A 21,031-nucleotide genomic window follows, 5' to 3' on the forward strand; every position below is an offset into this window, starting at 1 on the left:
GTGGTGTATAATCTTTTTAATATGTTGCTGTGGTTGGTTCACTGCTATCTTGTTTAGGAATTTTGCAAATGTGTTCATGAGAGATATTGATCTGTAGTTTTCTTTTTGTGTGTTATCTTTACCAGGTTTGGTATCAGGGTAGTACTGGCCTCATAAAATGAGTTGGGAGGTATTGCCTCCTCTTCAATTTTTTGGAAGAGTTTGAGGAGAATAGTTATTAAATCTTCTTTGAATGTTTGGTGAAACCATCTGGTTCTGGACTTTTACTTTTTGGTAGGTTTTTGATGATTGTTTCAATTTCCATACTGCTGATTGGTCTATTTAGATATTCCAGTTCTTCTTGATTCAGTCTAGGAAGGTTATATTTTTCCAAGTACTGGTCCATTTATTCTAAGTTATTATGTTTGGTGTTATATACTTTTTCATAGTATTCTTGTATGATACTTTGTATTTCTGCGATATCAGTTGTAATTTCTCCTCTTTCATCCCTGATTTTGTTCATTTGTGTCCTTTCTCTTTTTTCTTTAGTGAGTCTAGCCAGGGATTTGTCAATTTTTTTAACCTTCTCAGAGAACCAGCTCTTTGTTGCATTTATTTTTTCTATTGGTTTTTGTTTTGTTTTCAATTTCATTTATTCCTGCTCTAATTTTGATTATTTCTTTCCTTCTGCTGACTATAGGCTTCATTTGATTTTCCTTTTCTAGTTTTTTAAGATGAAGCATTAGGTTGTTTATTTGGGCTCATTCTTGTTTTTAGAGGTAGGCCTGTAATGATATAAACTTTCCTCTTATGACCATTTTTGCCACGTCCCAAAAGTTTTGATAAGTTGTAGTATCATTATCATTCGATTCTATGTATCTCTTGATCTCTCTTTTTATTTCTTCTCTGACCCAGTTATTCCTCAGTAGCATGTTGTTTAATTTACATGTATTTATGGTTCTTCCTGCTTTCTTTTTGCAGTCGATCTCTAATTTCAAAGCATTATAATCAGAGAATATGGTTGATATGATTTCAACCCTCTTATATTTCTTTTCTGGTTAATTTTAGATAAAATTATGTGGGTCACTCCAAATCACAAAACATGGCCTCAATTCCATAAAATTAAATATTTTATATAATAATCAAAACTCAATTTTTAACCAGAAATTAGGGATCTACCCCCTACTAAAGCCTGCTGTTTATAGGAAGCCTGCAGGGGGGAAGGGAGGGCTGGGGAGGCCTCTTCTCTCTTTCTAATTCACCATGCCCCCCACTAATATAGCACCTACTTATTATTATTTAGCTTTTTTTTTTTTTAAGTTAGTATCTTCTTATTGTTTAGCTATATTTCTGCTCTTTCTGGAATTGGGGCCAGATTGGGGAGCAATAGTTGAAGGAGTAGGCACATCTATACTTGACTGCTACCATCATAAGATGTGTCCTGCTCAGTTGGTTGGACTCCCCTTTTCATGCCGTGTTGGAGTTTCTTCAGAGGTTCCTGTCGCTGGAGGGCTCTCACCTACACTTCCATAACACAGGCGTACCTCCTCCAACTTTGCAGCCTGAGTCTTGTTTGACTCTCCAGGTGGCCCCACACAAAGATCCTACAATAAAAGCTCACACCTGTGTGAGTCAGCAGACTTTGCCAGTGCAGCCTACCTTCCCTTTGGCTCACCCAGCAGCAGCTGACCTGCCTATCATGTCCTTTATAGTTCTCAGTCAAGAGTCTCTCACCAGTCCACCGTGCCTGCTTACTGTGAGAACTCACTTGAACATAGACGAGCCAGCCCTACCTTTCCTCTTAGGCGTGGAGTGGCTTGCACAGTTCTCATTGAGGAAATCTCCAGAAAAATCCTCTCTTATTCTTCATATTCTTCTAACCTTTTTATATCTTCATTGTGAATGAGAGCTTTAAAAGTCATTTAACCAGTACTCGCTCACCTGCTTTGACAGTTTTATAAGAAGAGCTCCTTTGGAATGTATCATCCATTGTCTTCTTGCTTCAGAGATCCTGTGTGACATCATCTTGCCCAGGGCTATGCAGCTGCTGAGCTGAGGCCCTGGGACTATAGCAGCCTGACCCCAGATCCCAAGATTCACCTCTGTTATTTGTAGTCAGTTACCTAATGTTGGTCATTTAAGATTTTATCCAAGTTTTTATCATTATAAATAGTGCTACAGTGTTCATCTTATTGTTTTTTAGCATATTTATGATTTCCTTTCAGTAAACTCCTGGAAACAGTTCTGCTATGTCAAAGGTATAGCTAAAAAGCATAAAATTTTAGAATTTGAAAATGAAAAATTGTGATTTCCAGTTTTATAAAGGTAATTTATTTCTTTTTGCAATGTGTTCCTTTATCTGAGTAAACCATCAGCATGCATGGATTTTTTTTTAACTGTCAGATATAGATTTTTAAGATAAATAACCAAGTATGCAAAATGGTATCTCCCATTTTTCTATTTTCTTCTAATTCAGCTGAATTTCTGCTTTGAACCTTCATTCCACCTGATAGGATAAAAAGTAAACTTCATCAATTCCAGGTAGATTTAATCATTTAAAGTTTTCATAGAGTCCATTCCTTCTTTTAACTTTGGGGGTGGAGAAGACATCACAGTTCTCAGGTGCTCATGGAGTATCATGGCATCATGGAGAGCAGAGAGGGCCATTGCCTGGTTCTTGGGTAGTGCCTGTCCTCAGAGGCATCCTCTGGGTCTCAGAACTTCATCTTGTCCTCAGCCATTCCTTACTTTGGCATCCAAGCCCCCGACCAGCCCTTAGAGCTTGCATTGGAAGCATTCCCTCTTCACAGTTGTGAGGCCTCGTTGGGTCAAGCTGGAACACTCTCTCTCCCCCCGCCCACCCCGCCTTCCTCTTTCTCTTTCTCCCTTCCTCCTTCCTCCCATTTTTCTTCCCTCCCTCCTATACCACTCAGAGCTTTGGGAAGCTCGTGACCTGACTCATTTTCTTTCTTGCCCTGGCACCACCCTCAGCCGTCTTCACCCTTCTCAAGAAAGGTGACAGAGGGACCTATGTGTGGCGCAGTCCCCTATCTTCCCATATTCTGCAGAACATCTTTGGGGGCGAGGTGGTCCTGCCCTTTTCCTCTACTTTTATGGCCTCAACCAGAGGGAAGGAGAGACCTGTACTGCATTTTTATTTCTGACTTTTCTCCTTGTCTTGGGACAACAGACTCTGCTATCACCATGTGTTTTTCTGAAATCTGTCATTTGAGGCATCAGCTCTGACTTTTGCTATGCAGAGAAGTGACCTGCTTCTTCTTCTGTAGCATGTCTGTCTAATGGCTGATGTCCCTTGGCTGCTGGCTACAGGGTCAAGAGGGGTCAGGAGTCAACAGGAACTCAGCAGGAATGAAATACATCTGTTAACATGAAATAGTACCCCACTATGATGATAACAGTAATATACACACAGACTACAGACCAAGAAGGCCCCCAGTGGGGCTGGCCCAATCCCTCTATCCCATAGAGGAATGATAAAAACACAGTTTCATCCATTATAAAGTGGTTTTACATCAGTAAATGCATATATTATAAAGTATTATAAGACTAACTTTTAGGTCTTTTCATGAAAGCTTTTAGATGTTATATCTTATATGTTAATTCTGGTTTTACAAAGTAGAATATGCTTTCTTAGAAGATGTGAAAGACTAGGGGAAAAAAACCCAAGGGCCTAGAGGTTTACATTCAAATTGAGCTCAGGTGGATTAAGTTTTCCAGGATTTAGTAATTTTCATAAAGCCTTCTGAGTTTGGTTATTATCATTATTTGCCCACTCACCAAATCTGAAGGGAAATGGCATGCTTTTGTGTTTATCAAAGGCAAAAGGTTAAATGGGCTTTGGAAACTGAAGTGCCCATATCTAGAGAAATGGCTGAGGAAGTAGGGTTCACCGCCCGCCCCATGCCGTTTGTCGCCCCTGTTGGAGATGCAGCTTAAAGCCCTCAGTCTTCAGTCCTCATGCTGCTGTTCTCTGGAATAGAACCTCTTTAAGGAAGTGTGAAAACCTTTACCCTGCATGTTGCCTCAAGACCATTAAGCTTAGTCAAGATTACTGATGTCATGATAGCCTTAGTAACCAACTTAATAAGCAAGAAGAAAACAAAAAGAATGACTTAAAAACAGAAAAAAAGAATATGGAAATAGCGTGAGAGCCATAAAGGTTTTTTTATTGCTACTTGTTTGAGATCTCAAACATGACTTGACTACAGTGCAGGCAGGCTTGAGCCATTCAGGCAGTTGAAACCCATGGTAATAAACATAAATTACATGCTATACTACTGTTCCTACTTCTTGCACTCTTCATTCATGTCCCAGGTTTTATTTGTTTTATTTTTTATTTTTTAAATATAATTCAGTGCATTAAAATTATCACCATGGTAGTTGTTATAGTTGAGGTTTTTATGGTAGTTTATGTATTTAACCAAAAAGAGCTGTGCTTCCTGGGAGCCAGTCTCAGGCAGCACTTTCTGGTCACCATAGTGAAGCCCTGCTGTCCAAAACCAGCCCACTGTTACCACTACGCATTGATCCTCAGTGTGGTGTTTCCATGAAACTGGAGGTAATCATTGATTTAAAAAATTGAACTGAATATTACCTATCACAAGTTACAATTTGTGAGCAGGTCACAAAGATGGTCTGATAGGGTCCCATGAAACTAGATACAATTGAAAACTATTTTAATGTGTTTACTAGACAGCCTCGCTCCTCACACACTGGGTGATTCTCATTTACCCCAAAGGCAGAGCAAATGCCAGAGGCTGTAGAGTTTGGGCAGCTGGGCTCAACCTCATTACCAGTGCTCTACCATGCCTTTGACTCTGCATCTCTGCTGTCTTTTCAGGGGGAGGTGCCTGCTTCTCTTCCTCATGGGGATATTCCCACCATCTCCCCTCTCCTTGTATGTTCTGCTCTATGGGAGCTGTTTACTCTGGAGGATGCTACCTGGGGCCCAAGAACCCTCGATTCCACTCAAAGCAGCCACGCTGAAATCCAGGTTCCCTTGAGCATGAAGAGAGACAGAACATGAGTGGCTTTCCTTCTCTTTCCCAGCTGTCCTGTCCTCTGGGGACCTGCCCCCATTGGAGTGCAGATGGGGGATACAGCACACCAAGCCCTGATTCCAAAAGCATCTCCAGGCCCTGAGTAATCAAATGCTTCTTTTTTTATTGTTATTTAGCTATGGATATATTTCAGCTTGACTTTTATTTCACAGTTTTTAGACATATGCATGTATAAGACAAAAATAGGAAGGAAATATATACAAACAAAATAGTTGTGTTATAGTGCTAGTGTTAGAGGGAATCTAAATTTTTTTTCTGAATATTGTTACCTTTGCAAAATTTAACAATGTATTATGCAATGTATTATTACAGTTAGTCTCATTGTATTGCTTTTCAAGTAAAAAAAAAAAAGCTAAATATAAGAACCAAGCAAAGTCAGGAGAAATATTAATAATAGCTAACATTTGTTAAGTGTTATATGTGAAAGGTACTATTCTGTATTCCTTGTAAGAATTAGCTCATCAATTCCCTACAACCAGCTATAGTCTAGAAACTCTTCTCATTGATAAACTACATAGTTAGGTTTCAAACCCTAGTCTTTTCAAATACTTGTGATCAATCAATCTCTCTGTCTCTGTCTCTGTCTCTTACACACACACACACACACACACTCTCACACTCTCTCACACACACACATGCACACATACCCCACACACAGAGTACACACAATCATCATCCAAAATTGGTCCTGGAGAAGTGCCCAAGTTTTGCATTTCACACTGATCTACACACAATCAACTCCCACAGTGCAGTGGGTGACAACAGCCTGATCCTGTTTCTCACCTCTGCTTCCCCTATCCAGGTCACTGCCAAGAGCCAGCTGGCTTTTCCATCCCTGAGCCTGCTCCTATACCCTACCCCATTGTTTGTCCAAGACTCTGACATGCACCATGGTTTGGACCTGCCTTTTGTGGAATTATCCCCTGCCCCTGCAGGACAAGCTCCTCTGCCCTGAGTCCTGCCTAAACCATGACTCCAGCGCCTGTTCAGCATCCCTGGTTAGAAGCTTGGAGATGGAGACTGAATTTACATTATTTGTTCTTATCAATGTTTATTGTATATCGATCACATGGTGGGCTCTGTTTTTGGTGCTGGAGCTGCAGCAGTGAAAAAGTGGATAAATCGCTGCTGCCCAGCTGCCTGCATTCTAATAGAGAAGTCAGACAGTGGACAGAGAGACAAGGATGCTCCATTCCAGGTGGTGGCAAGAAGAAAGCCCAGGAGGGGATAGAGAGTGAGGGGCAGAGGTCAAGAAAACCTCTTTGGTAAGGGCCATTTAATCAGAGGCCTGATCTGATGGGGCAGAGTGGTGGTGTGAGGGCCAGGAGAAAGGAATGGATTTCATGTTTTTCTTCAGACCTGGCCCTGGGCCTCTCTTTGCCCCAGTGTGAGGACCTCCCTCCACATGGGCACACTGCCCATGGGAACATACCCAACAGACTCAGCACTGATGGCTTGACTTTTATTTCACAGTTTTTAAAAAAGAATTTCATGCAAGAAGCCCATCAGATGCAATTTCAATTTATGCTCAAAACAAACCCACCCTTTTTTTTCAACCTTGCACAGCTTGCTCAAAGCAGAACTAGACCTATGAGTGATTGTAACTCCCCTTGAAATGGCAATTTCTATTTTTAATAAAGAAAAAAAAACGCAGTAGACTCATATAAGAGTTTAGAATTTGAAGTATCCAAGTATTTGAAAAAGGTTGAATATTTTACCTAGATACCATTTGGCCTCTCAGGAATTCCTAGGGAGAGCAATGTATCTGTTTAAGAAAAAATGACAAAATGCTACTTTGAAGGCTCTACTTAACAGCTGTGTAGAGTATAGAAATCTATGTATTATTAAATAATTCTTTATAATATGCTCAAGAATAAGCAATTTGTAAGCCTGTTTATGGTCTTACCATCTGGGTGCATTCTGTCATCCATCTGTTTCATGTAATTATGTAATTATCAATATAAGGAAAGAATAGGTGATATAATTAACAAGAAAAACTGATCCACACTAAAGAGTAAAAATGACAAGCATCTGTTGAATTACTTTTTTGTTTCAATTCCTTTATTGTTAACTGTTTTTTCATTTCACAGTTGCATTCAGGCTGTCAGCTTGTATCACACCCTCAGGAGAGTGGTTTTTGCCATGATGCTCTCTCTCTAACACACACACACACACACACACACACACACACACACACACACACACACATATGCATACACACTATACAGAGGCAGAGTGATTAATAAAGCATAGGAACTGACATAATTTTGAAAGAAATGAGCAAGGCCTTCTTGGTGTTATTCCTGGATTCTCTACTGCTGGGAGAACCCTAATAGTCATTTCCAGAACATGTAATATAATAGCTAGAACTCTAGGAAATATTTATGTTAATTAGTGACAGATGAACAGGGCAAGTGTGTGGCCCTTTCATAGGATATTGGATAGAGAAACCACTTTAATAGAATTCCCCTACTTGGTGCTTTTGTTTCAATGTGCACACTCAAGCAATATATGCTATTATTTCATAATGGTACAAGAATCCCAATGGATTAGGTTAACTTCCACATATGCCCACTAGAGGTAGTCATTGGAGTAGTTTTTTGGTGTGATGGAGACTTGTGGGCAGACAGATCGAACTCAGGCTACTTCCTCACACCATAGTACCTCCCCAGGTACTTAAGGGTGGCAGTGGAGGGAGAGTGGCCACCCTCTCTTCTGTCTGTCCCTCTGGGGCTCTGAAGTTCTCCCTCTGTGACTTGAAACCAACAGAGGGATGCACATGTGTGTTCATGGAGAGGCATCAGAGTGATCCCCCCATTCCTGTGAGCCCCACTGCAGTTCTCCAAAGGACAGATGCTCCCTACAGAGGTTCCCCCCATCATCTAAGGAAGCCAACACATGAAGAAGGGGCAACCCCCTAGATGCATTTAGACGACAGTCACTATTGGAGAGAAGGCACTGAAATCTCAACACCTTCCACTGATTCAATGGTCAGAAGCAGGACTCCCATGCAGGCCTTCTGACGTGTTTTGCAGACTATCTTTCCCCCTGTATATAGGGACACACCTTCCAGAGTGTTCTCACCAGCTTCCTGTTTAGGATGTGTGCCTGGTAGGTAGGGATAGTTGAGAGAGAGGAATCTGAGTGCTGCATAACACTACATAAAACTACAGAACAGCTCTCACCAAGGAATTAAACCTCTCTAACAAACTGAGCTAGAAATCTAATTCAGTCATTTCTTGACTCCTGCCTAAAACTAATTTTTTAAAAACAATACTACCCACTAAATATTAAGTTTATTCTGTTTCTTCTTGCTAAGCAATGATTATATGTGTTGAGATTGTGTTGTTTTAAGAATCCATCCTCCTCATAGCATCACATGAGAGAGCACATGGTCTAGGTCCAGGCGTGGCTTGCAGGTTGACTTCCTGAAAGAGGAGGTTTGTTACAGGGCAGCCACTGTCTTCCCGTCTCCATTGTTCTGTGTACAGGAAGAAAATAACTAGTTTACACCTAGTTTTCTCTTTGTTCCTTTGAATCAAGCAGTATTCTTTGATAAATCCTCCATAAAGCTAATAACCATCCCCCAATATATCTGTGTTTTGAATTATTTCCGTATGTTTTTTTTTTAAAGCAATAGATACCCATAAAACAAGATTATACAAGAAAATTACTGGGTACCCTGTGGGGAGAGTATTTTAAAGAAGTAAGTAATGGGGACAAATGTGGCTAGATTACTCAAGGGATTTGGTTGGTTTTGACTTTATATTTGTTTGCTTAATTCAAAGTTAAAATAATTTAATGGCAGCCATAACTGACTAATCCATTAAGGATTTATAGGGAAGAATAACATTTGATTACTAAAAAACCATTCTTTTGTCATTTCTAGTTTTGAAAGGTTTTAACAAGGATGTTGTTTTCAAGAAACATTTCTGTTTATATTTTTGAGTATTTTTTTTAACAAAAGAGCACAGAGTGGTTGTTCCTCATGAGAAATTATTATAAAAGACCTATTTACATATATATCATAGTTAAAAAGTAAAAGTTTAAAAATCCTTGTTTCTATACTGAACCATATTAAAAATCATTAAAGCTTAGACTAAATGGTTTTCATTTAACCCTCAAAAGTGGCATTAATTTTTCAAGTGGTAACTGTTGCTTAAGATGCTATTGTGCCTGTGTGATAAATGTTTAATGATTTGGTAGTACATGCATGGCTTAAAATCCATTATTTATTACACCTTCTATTGCCTGGCAAAGGTGACGATTTTATAGCCTCAGCAGTCATGCAAACACATTTATACCAAACCGACGACTGATAATAAATTTCCTTACTGTAAATGTCAGTGGGTTTCGTGTGTTGCTGCCATTGCATCTTGTTTGGAAGCTGAATGCTACACAGTTATGGGAGGCGCCAGATGGTGTCATTAACACGAACGCTGGGACTGTTTACCGCCGATGTGCATGTGAGAAATTAAAAGTACGGGGCTTGTCTTTGCACTGAAGCATGATGTCAGTGGTGCACAGGTGTAAAGACAGTGCAATATGCTTGCCTATTCCTTTCAATTCCACCAAAAATGATTTCGGGGACTTTTTTTGGAAAATAGTTTTGTGTTGAATATATACAGAGTGAACAAAGGGAAACATTTTCCCAAGGACTCCTGCTTGATTTTGTATGTAAAGTCTTAGACAGCCTGAAAGTCACCCCTACCATCCCATAGGTGGTTCCCCCATGAGTAGCAAGCTGGCTCCCTTTTTAGGCCTCCCAAGCATGACATAGCCTTTTGTGCTAATTAATTAAGCAGGATTGATTTTGCTGTGTGGGACTTTTGTTGTTGCTGTTATTGTTGTTGTTGTTGCTGTTCCATAACTTCAGATATCTTAAATACTTACGATTTTGGAAAAGTTTCCATTGAGAGCATGGAATTAATGTTTCTAAAAAGTGCTGTCAAATTCATCAGGAATCAGTTCAAAGAATGGGAAGGAAAAAGTAGAAATTTTCTGTACCAATTTCTTTCATGCAATGGGCATTTTTTTACAAGAATTAGCAGTGGAACCAAGACCTTTACTTTTCGTGCTCTGATATGAAATATCTGAATGACTGAAAGTAGCTTCCCAGGGTTTCTTAAGATGTATCTACACTTTTGTTTCCTACTGGCCACTCCCATTTATTATATTTCAGCTTCCTTCCTGTTGAGGTTTCTTCTTAACTCTCTACCAAGCTCTCTTTTCATTTCAATTTAAAAAGAAGCTGGATTTGTTTTATTCCTCCCTGCAAGTCCTTTCCTCGAACTAAGAGGCTATCCCATTGATTCTGACCAGATTCGTTTGAACTTCATTTTTAGCCTTAGTGTTCTCCATAGGAATTTTCAGAAAGGCTTATTCTTTCAAAACAATTCTTGTGCATTGCTCTTACAAAAGGCTGAGTGAACCTTTTGGTGTGCAGAATTTTAAAGTCATGTGAAAGAGAATACAAACTATTGTTTCCATTGAGATGAAAGAGATATGCTTAATTTCTTCAGACTAGCTCAGAGCTACAATTGGATGTCAACAGAAACAATGAGCCTAACTGAAAGACTAAAAGTGTGTGTGGAGGCACACCTTAGAAATTAAAAATAGAGTCATGAATTTTAGTTTGCTTACAGAACATGCAAGTATGTATTGAAAATATCCAGGAGCAAAAATAAAGAAATGGTAGTGAGACAGCTAGATTGAAAAGTTGTATCTGTGGAACAACATTCACTAGGACCTAAGTTTGCAGGAAAACGAGTTCTTTTCATCCACCGCTGCCATTTTCCTAGCAAATGAACCAGAGACCTAGAGCAGCAGAGCACACAGCTGTACAGCTGACCTGAGCACACAGCTCATTCCCTGGGGAAATAAAAAAAGTTCTCATCTTCCTCTGTGCCCAGAGGTGGGAGGCAGTGCCAGGGACATATTTGGGCCTCAGCTTTCTCTCTCGGCCTTCTCTCCTGATCCTTCTCGCTCCCCTTGTGTCCCCTTCTGTGTCTGCTTCCCAGGTGCCCATGCAGGAACATTCTGCCTTCTCAGGACATTATCTGAAAATGCATGTATAGAGACAGATGTGTACTTCGGTGGGATGTGTCACCCTTCCAGACTCTTGCACTGGCTTTTCCCTCTCATCAGGAAAGTTATGCTCTCCTTTCTCCACCTGGAAATATTTTATTGATCCTTCTAAATCCAGCTTAGCTATCACTTTCTCCAAGAAGCCTTCCTTGATTTCCCTGCTGTCCTAGACCAGCCAAACCTCAGCTAATTCCACAGCTTCCTAGTAGAGTCCAGAAGAGCTGCCTAGCTCAGCACAGCCTAAACTGTTGATCCACAGAATCACAAGGTACATGAATACTTGCTCTTTTAATCCACTAAATTTTGAATTGGTTTGCTACATAGCAATAGCTTCCTGATACACTGTCCATATCATAGGTACTGAATTTTATTTGTTTACATGGCTGTCTCCTAACCCAGTGAAAATTCCTTAAAGAGAGGAATCAGTCCTCATTCTTACCTTAGCACTTAGGCCAATGCTTGGCAGATGGTAGATGTTGGCTATGTATTTGTTGAACTGAAATTCTTGAATTAAGCTCTATGTTGAAGTTTTGATAGTAGAATTTCAGGCATCAGGATACTGAATGGGTTATCCTAATACCCTTAGAATCACTCCACATATTTAACTCCCTTTTCCACTAACAAGTTGCTAGAATGTTGAGTTTCAAACAAACTTTTATTTTCCAGAGTTGCTTCTCTAGCTGAGGAAATGAGTCTATGACTTAGTAACTCTTCGCAATATATTTGTAAGTTGCTTCTATAGAAAGAGAGCAGATTCCAGTCTACTTCTAGGATATTAAATGCAAAATATTTTAAAGCCTGTGGCTAAATATCAACTGTTCATGCATCCCTGATAAACCACACGTCCTACCCTGTGGTATGGAATGGAAAGAGAGGGATGGCCTGAAGTTCTCTTTAAGCAAATAACGTTCAGACAGATGATACTTCATACATTCTCCACAAACCTTCCTCTTATCTTTTTAAAGAAGTGAAAACAACCAATAATACAACATTTTCCATTTACTAGAAATCTCAGGAGAATAAACTTATCACCAATCATTTCACATATTTCTCTGATTTATTACTTGATTATTAAGGTCTTCAAATTCTATATTATAAACATATACATATATGCATTTTATGTTTAACATATGGAGGAGCATTTTTGTCCTCAGATACCTATAGGAAAATGCCATTGTTTCTGAAGGATGATATTTAACAGGAAGAATGCCTTCCATCACTTTTGAATTTGAGTGTTTTTCAAAACCTTTGAGGCCATACCTCCATTTTACTCCATTATAAGTGGGTCTTTCATGGGGCTATAAAAGCTGAAAATGATTAGGCAGCTAGATGTTAAGTCAATGAGTTTTTTCAAGAGATACATATGTAATGTAGTAGAAATTTATGCTTTTAGAACAGTGCCAGTCAGGTAATTGATTCTGCAAACCATTTCCTTGATTTGCTTCATTCCTGACTTTTGCTCTGTGCTCACCCCAGAGAGGTCATTTTTCCAGTTTGTGGCGAACACTGTATTGAAGATGATACCTGAAGTGCTAAGTACTGAAACATAACAGACAGAATTCAGTTAGTGTGCTGCAGAGGCACTAAACCCTTGACACTAGTCTAAGTACACATGCTAGCGTGGCCTATATTGGGGATCAATAAATCACTAAACCCTCGACACTACTCTAAGTACACATGCTAGTGTGGCCTATATTGGGGATCAATAAATCACTGTGTCTCTGAAAAGCAGTCAAAGGACTTATCTTGCCAATGTTCGTGTATTGCATCACAGCAATCATATCATTAATGATTTTGTGAGCTACTTGTTTGGGCTGTTATTTAATTAAAAAGAAGTAAATTAATCACCTTTATCACATCTAAGATGCTATCAATTATATGGTGTACCTTTATTTTATGTACCATTAAGGAGAAAACGTGACTAATTAAACTGTGACACAATGTCTTAATGAGAGCTCTGAACAGACTGTGAATTAGTCATATAAGTCTTATTGCTTTCAAATTTCTTTTACCTATACAGAGGAGAGGCAATTTACATTCCTTCCAATTGTATTGTTTGCTGTGTGATGGAAAAAAAAAAAAAAAACTTTTGCATGCGTCTCACTAACAAAATGTAACATGGCTTCATCTACTTGTGGTTATCTGTCATCATTCATTTGCTCCTGTAAAGCACTCGATTGTCGCATTGCAAGAAAATACGCAATTACAGCCATTCCTCCGATGACTAATATTTGCTTCACTAATATCAAATTTGTACCCTGCTGCTCAGTTTCCGGGCCTTTATGGGAACTAAATAAATGTTCATTTCAATGCCAAATCATGCTGTAATCTTTTTGAAGACATTTTCAGCAGCAGTTAAACTCAACACATGTTGTCACATAATGCACATCAGTCTCCAAAGTGATGACAATGAACAGCCATGAGTAAGTCACCCATGTCCAGGAAAAGACAACTATGCCACTGCCTGGCTGACTGCAATGGTTAAGATGACATTGACTGTGAGACTGATCTCAGGGATGCTAACATGTGGAAAAAAAAGGGTGCATCCTAGAATTGATGAAATTCAGCAAAGTCCCTCAACTAAACTTCCAAATACCTTTTTTCTAATATAAATGTATAGGAATGGTTGCAAGTGAATGTCATAGGATGACAATAATTTTAACTTCTTAAAACATTTGCAAAATAACGATAATAGCCAGGCAGTGACTATGGGTGTATGAAGGATTGGGACAGATGGAGTTGATAAGAGAAATATGAGAAAAATGCACATTAGAGAAGTTTACTCATTGAATTATAGATGCTTAAGGCACTACAGTAAAGACCCCTAGTTGCCCCCAATATCCATTTCTTCTTTTAGCCTTAGTAATGAGACCGAAATTTTATTCAAAGCAGCAATACATTCGACTAAGAGCATATATTCCTCACCTCTCTTGCATCTGGCATGTTCATCTGACTCAGTTTTAGCACCTGAGAAGTAGAAGTAGTTAGAATGGCACTTGTGGAAAGGCTGCTTAAAGGAGGTGACTCAGGTGGGAGGAAAGTTCATTTATTCTTTCCTCCTCTTTTCTCCCTTCTTTTTCTGGAATGAAAATATGATGTCTGGATTTCCAGCAGCCATCCTGGGTCATCCTGGAGGATGAAGGCTTGCACTAGGATGGGGAGTAAGGCAGGTAGAAGTTCGAGCCTTTGATAAGTTTAGGCATTGCCTCAATAATCCCGGACTACATGTTTTGAGCTTACTTTTGCATAAGACAGAAATTATCTTTTATCCTATTTAAGCTATTGTTTTCTGTTTAAGCTGGGTTTTCTGTTCTTTGTAGCCAAGGCCATCCCTAATTGATAAAAGTGCTCTCTTTCTTCAGCTAGGATTCAATCTGTGTGGGACAATACCACAGGAATCTATTAAGCTCCTACTGTTTGCCTGGGATAATGTGAAGAATGTAAAGGAATTAAAGGCATCATAGTTCTTTAAAGAAATAAAAATTCTTCATCGGTAGTATTACTGATAATTTTGCAGAGACAAATTAGTGCTTCATTCATTTCCTAAACATTTAATGATTGCCTAGAGTGTGCCTGGTACAATATGGGAATGCTACAATGAGCAGATCATGCAATAACCACAGCCTACTCTGCCTACATTGCACAATTTTGAATATGTTGTTTCCCATGTTATGAAAGCAAGCCAAAAAGTGTCCTTGAGTCATCATTGCTCTCAGCAGATATCACAGATGAAACAGTGTGCATTTTCTGAAGTGCTGGAGCTACAGAAAGAGTCAGCAGTTCCCCATTCTCCAACAAAGAGGAAAGTTGAGAGAATCCTTCATAAAATGAGGCTCAAAACCATAGTATCTTCTTGACAGCCTTCTCATGCTCTGCTGGGACAGAGGCAATGGCATTCCTATCATACTTCTGAATTCCTTTAATTACTTTAACAAAAAGGCTTTCAAAATTGCATTTTGTACCTGTGGAAGAGATTTCCAACTTATTGTTCTTTTTTAAGTGTCTTTATCCTCCTACTCTTTATTGATTTGGTAAATATTGCAATACTTTGCCCCAAAAAGGTCAATTTGTGAACTTTGAAACTGACACTAATATTTATAGCACTGTCAATCTGTCATCATTTGTTCTGATCAAATTGGGAAAGAGGGCTTCTCAAAAAGAAAAAAGAATGAAAAAACATATGTAAAAATTACATTTTTAAAGCAAAAATAGGCTTATTAAGAATTTCAGAAATTCTGTTCCTAATGGCTTTGAATTTCTCATCTTCCATTTTCCTTGCATGGACAGAGCTCCCTTTGAAGTCTTTGGAAGCTTTCTGTAAGAAAGAAATACATATACATGGGTGTGGAGCTGAAAATTGAGCTCATTGTTTTGCCCTTTTAAAATGTGTTTTTCCAAGATTTGCCTTTCATATTGCAGATGGGAGAGAGGATGTGCAATTTTACCTTTTGTAACATCATTGCCTGAAAAGCTCAAGGTATTCGTAGACTTTTTTAAATGAATGGTCCCATGTTTGCCTGCTGAGGAAGGCAGAGGTTTGTGTAATTTACTTCCATTTTACACCTGAGGAAACTGATATTTAAGGAAAGGAGGCTCAGAATTTCAACCAGTAGCAGAATTAAGCTAATGATGCCCAGTCTAATGATCCTGGAGGTTGAACATGACCTTCAAACGAAATAATGTTAGAAAAAACTTACCATAGATACTGTCACGTTCCATTTTAGTATAAACCTTGCATTTATTATATGGGATCATTTCTATTTATTTTGACTGCTTTCTAGTTTACTGGCCTATTATAACTTTAATAACTTCTGATTTTAGATCTGTTGTTGAAATTGAACTTCAGTAAGCTTTTGCAGTCATTCTAACTCATTCTAAGTGCATAAGAGAAACCAAACCAGACGTGGAAACACAGAACTCAGGTCTATGTATATCAAATAAAATTATATTTTGATCACTTTTTTGTGCACATAGAACAGTTAACAAACATGTATAAAACTGAAAACAATGCATTCTGAGGTTTCTTAATAAATATATGTGAATCATGGCATAAACAACTGAGCATGTTTAAAATGTCATTAAAAAAGAAGAAAAATTAATCCTAATTAGTTCTAGTGATATCTAAGTCATTTGTTTGGTTACTTCAGCAACTGGAAATCAACCAACTGAAAAAATTAAATTGGTAGAAATTATGTCAATATCTTTTAAGAAGACTCATGAAATGTAAAATCAATGTAGCTATTCTTTCACCATTTATTAAATGTCCAAAATAATGGCAGGAATGATTCAGATTAAACAAAACAAAAACGAAACAAAACAAATGCCTCAAAAAACAAAGACGTACTTCTTGACCTCAAGAAGCAAATAGTCTAAGTAGATGGAAGCAAGCAAACCAAATAAGTTAATAAAAGTGACTAAAACCTCGCCAAAGGCTCACTCACATGTACAGTCTTCTGTTTCACAAGTTCATAGGAAATTACAGACAAATAGTTTAAAACTTAAACATGTGTTCATTTCTATTCCCTATTTTCATCTCAACAACCCTCTCCTCCCACCTGACCTCTGTTGTCTTTTCCCTTTGAATCCTCCACTCTCCGTCATCCTCCCTTACCTCAAGCTCAGCTCTAGAATTTCCTAACAAGTATCCCATATTATCATGTTTTCTTCTCCTTAGATAGGGATGGGACTTAAAGTTTCTATTTTAAACTCATTCTGAGACTCATCATCAATTTTAAGGAACATTTCTTTTAGCCTTAAAAGTTCAGCTTACATACCATGATGTATGGTTTATTCCTTCTTGCTAGAATATATGTTGATTTCTATCTTTAAAATCATCCTTTTGTCTAAAAATGCTAACGAGTGTCATTAGAAAAATAGAATTATAAATGTTTGAAAGTCCTCATTCAACACTGGTATGGTATGTAGCTAAATAGCTTACAGAGGCTCCTCTGTTTTATCTTTGAATAATTTACTATTACAAGGCACATATAATTTCTGTCTATAAAATATGAGTCACTAGATAAAACTTTTATTTTTACTTTAATATTAAGGAAATCGAAAATAAAAACCCAAAACAGGATCTCCAGTGCATGGGACATTTTTGGTAGGTGTTCAGACCAAGAAAAAGAGGCTTGCGCTGGCCCCAGAGGGCTCGGAAGGTCTTCCATATCTGCTTTTCTTTACCACAAAAACCTATAGTCTGAAGGAACATAAAGGAAAGAAATATTCTGCTTTCCTTCAAAAATGGCTTGTGCTTTCTGCTTATGGGCAAAATAAATTCTTTGTAAAGCAGCAGAAGTAATCCTCATTTGTAGTGTCACTGAAAAACATTTCCATGCTGGAAAGAATTTTTTTCAAGATATTTAAAAATCATCTATCCTAACAAAAGAAAAATGTGTTTTTTTTTCAGGTCACTTCATCATACCTGATGATGAATATGTTTTTAATTAAAGCCTGGGCACAAAATTGGGTTTACTGAGAGTCATTGTGATGCCCGATCACTCCCCTGAGACACCCACCATCATTGGTACTGATGCTAACTCTTGACACCCTGAGGCCGCTTTGTGTATTCAGTGGTTAGAAAGGTGATTTCTGAGGCCTGGCAGCTGTTGGTGTTAAAGCTATTGTGTGGGAAACAAAAGCCATTCTGTTCTGTTCTCCAGCCGCCTTTGTATCATTGATACAGGAACTGTTTCATAAATGGGGTATGATTCTTTACCAGGGAATTTCATTACTGCCTGTGTTTCAATGTCAGCATATACTCTGGACAACAGAGGGGAGACAACAGAGGGGAGTGTCTAAACATAGCTCCTATGGAAGGAATCTTGGGTTCTAACCTCTGTTAAGATGCTTGTACGTTAATTCTGTTAATTAGACCTGCAATTAGATGCCATCATACCAACATCTACGCTTCCTATCTTCCTTTCGCCAAGCCACCAGACCCAAAGCTGGCTAGAGGGAATTTGCTCCCAGCCTGCTTGTCTTGGAAATTAATCAGAACACAGTACACAATAGCACCCACTCGTACCAGCATTAACTAGTTTCTTTGCAGAATTCCTTATTCATCTATCCTGGAAAATTCTCGTACAACAGACCAGAGTGACATTTATTTGAAGATCAGACAGTTTTCGCCCAAACGGTATATTCATTATTGTCATTTAGAAAGAATATCAGTTTACGAGGTTTTCAGTTGCATATTAAAGAAATAAACTGGCCTAAACAATCAAGGAAATGTGGTAGGCTGTGTCATTCTCCCCAAACTGTCCCTCCCTCCCTGGGCTATGCCCTTGCTATGCAACTTTGAGGTTCCTCTCACTACAGATGAGTCTACTTCCCTACCTCATGGAAGATGGGCTCAGCCACATGACTTGTGCTTTGACCAGGCTGAAGAAGTATTACTTCCTCTCACTTTTTACACTTATTCACTCCCATTGTCATGAGAACACATCCCAGCTATCTCTCGTCAAAGAGGTAAGACAGATGTGAAGCCAGTCTGGAATCTGCAGGTTGGAACCAAACCCAGCTGAGTCCAGCCTACGTAAACCTACTTCCAAATGACTCAGCATTGCATGAGTGAGAATAGATGACAATTTCTTTAAGCCAATGCTTAATTGTTTTGGGGTGGTTCGTTATGTAGCACTATTGTAGTAATAGCTGCCTGATATTTATTGCTCATATAACTGAAGAGTCCAAAGGTAGCATGGGCTTCAGGTTGTGTTTGAAAGGAATTCCTGTTCTATTTCTCTATGATTTTGGGAAGGCTTCTAAGAAGGGTTTCCCTCTTGGTAGTATGACTATATCATTTCAGGCTTCATATCTGTACCCAATACTATCTGGAAGCAAGAGGCTTCTCTTCCGCTGTCATACAGAAGACTCGGCCTTCACTCTGATTAGGCCAAAGTAAATCACATGTCTATCATGGGCCAATTGTTGAGCAAGGAGGGTAGGATTATTTGACTTGGTTTATGTCAATCAGAGTCCTCTCTTAAAAACGGGAGTGGGCTCGATCTCTTCCAAAATCAGTGGTGTGCTCCATTAAAGGTGAGAGTGGGGCTAGAACAGATGCTGAGCAGCACCAGCAGTGGTAATTATGGAGAGACACTAAAATCTCCAAACTTTGCTTTAAATTTCTATTTATAAATTATTTTGTTCAAGACATTTTTCTACCTTCGTGTTGCTAGGCTGGCTAGAGCTAGAGAGAGGGGTTTTATCTTCCATAGCTCACTTGTTTGTTACCTGATAAATGGCAAAGCATGTGGCCACACCCATGCCACCTTGGGCACTAGAAGTTGGGAACCCAGCTTTACGTAGAACTTTACCATTAGACTTACAACTCCTGTTGTTTCAGGATTTTAAGAAAATTTAAAATAGTTTTGGCCTCCTAGAATTTGAAAATCTCTGACCTAGAGGATGAGTTAATGCTGATGTAATAAGAATTTAACTGAGTCGGGTGCATTGATAAGGATGTCATTCCACTGACATCTGGCTTCCATTGTTTCTCATGAGAAGTTAGCTGTATTCTTGTTGTTCAGACACATAGTAAGCATCAAATAAAAATGTGTCGAATTAATGAATTTAAAATAGAAACAAGAACAGAAGTGTTCTTTCAAGAATATCCCACCACTTCTTTGTAAAACCTTCTTTGGTACATTTAATGTCCACTCCACCTACCCCTCAAGCTTCTGTGGGAACATAAATCAAACAAACTATCAATCCAGGTAATTTTTGCAAACATGGATATTAAAGTGATCACCGGTTACTTTCTGTGCTTCTAAGAGTCCTCCTTGAACAACTCTTATCATCTAACATGTTTTTGTCATTCAAGCGTGTTTATATGTCATTCTGCAAATATTACTGAACATCTACTATGCACAAGGTACTGTGTTAAATAGAGTGAAGGATCCAAAATTGGATAAAAGAAAATACTTGCCTTCAAGTACTAAACTATTATAATCTAATTGTTGTTTGAGGTTTCAGGGAAATCTTGGATGGCAGGATAGACTTGAGACCTTTCATGAAACAAGATTCTCAGGGAATAACTTGTCTTCTTATGGATTATTTACCTTATCATCTCTAATCATAAAGGGGCTCAGTTCTGTTTGAAACATCTGTCAGCATCAAGACAAAAATTATCTAAACCAAGAATTTTGATGTGAACCAGTGTAGACATTAGGTATACTCCCATATTCTTACATTAATGTTTTAAAAACACCTTCCCATAAATTTCACCATGGCTGTGCATGGGCACTATTCACTTTGATGTCCTGATAATGTCCTGGTTAAGTAATTCTGCATAACTGCCAATTTGAAAGTGTATACTGAGCTACGTTTTTCTCAAGTCCCTATATCTCTTTGTATTTTTATTCCAGTTGAGCTATGCCTTGAATCATACAAACAGAAAGCTAACGCTGGAACCTAAAATAACTGTCAATGCCAGGATTGTTGTAGTTGGTGCATCTAACGTTGGGATTTCCTTTCTGGAGACATTGGTGTTTTGGTGAGTTGTTTTACTTTATTCATTTGTTTTTACAAGAGCTTTCTCTTCCTCACCTGAGAGGGTCCCTTGAAAGAACAGACATGAGTTTGTTTGCCACCCCACACACCTTGCCTATGTGGTTGAATGGATCAGTGGAATGTTCTAGACCTGGGGTTGGCAGACTATAGCTCCTGGGTCAAGTCTGGCTTTCCACTTGTTTTTGGAAATAAAGCTTTACAGGGACACAGCCACACTTATTTAATTTATGTGTTGCTGGTGACTGTTTTCTTGACGCAACAGCAGATTTAGGCCTTCCGTGCCTAAAATATGTACACCCCGACCCTTTCCAGAAGAACTCTGCCAACCCCTGTTCCTTATTAGTGTTTCCTTTATTGACCAGACCATAGGC

The 21,031-nt window shown here is 38.7% G+C and overlaps 1 protein-coding gene across 9 annotated transcripts in view; it reads left to right on the forward strand.

Annotated features, from left to right (window-relative positions):
- The window catches only part of CFAP61 (cilia and flagella associated protein 61), a 296,212-nt gene that overhangs the window by 163,251 nt on the left and 111,930 nt on the right, over window positions 1-21,031 (forward strand). For all 9 annotated transcript variants that reach the window (XM_023537747.1, XM_023537742.1, XM_023537746.1 and 6 more), the window contains one exon: window positions 20,516-20,643. In XM_023537747.1, the coding sequence (XP_023393515.1) occupies window positions 20,516-20,643 (128 nt within the window). The remainder of the gene's footprint in view (window positions 1-20,515; window positions 20,644-21,031) is intronic.

This window comes from Pteropus vampyrus, unplaced genomic scaffold (assembly GCF_000151845.1).
Source record: "Pteropus vampyrus isolate Shadow unplaced genomic scaffold, Pvam_2.0 Scaffold7, whole genome shotgun sequence".
Classification (NCBI taxonomy): Eukaryota; Metazoa; Chordata; class Mammalia; order Chiroptera; family Pteropodidae; genus Pteropus; species Pteropus vampyrus.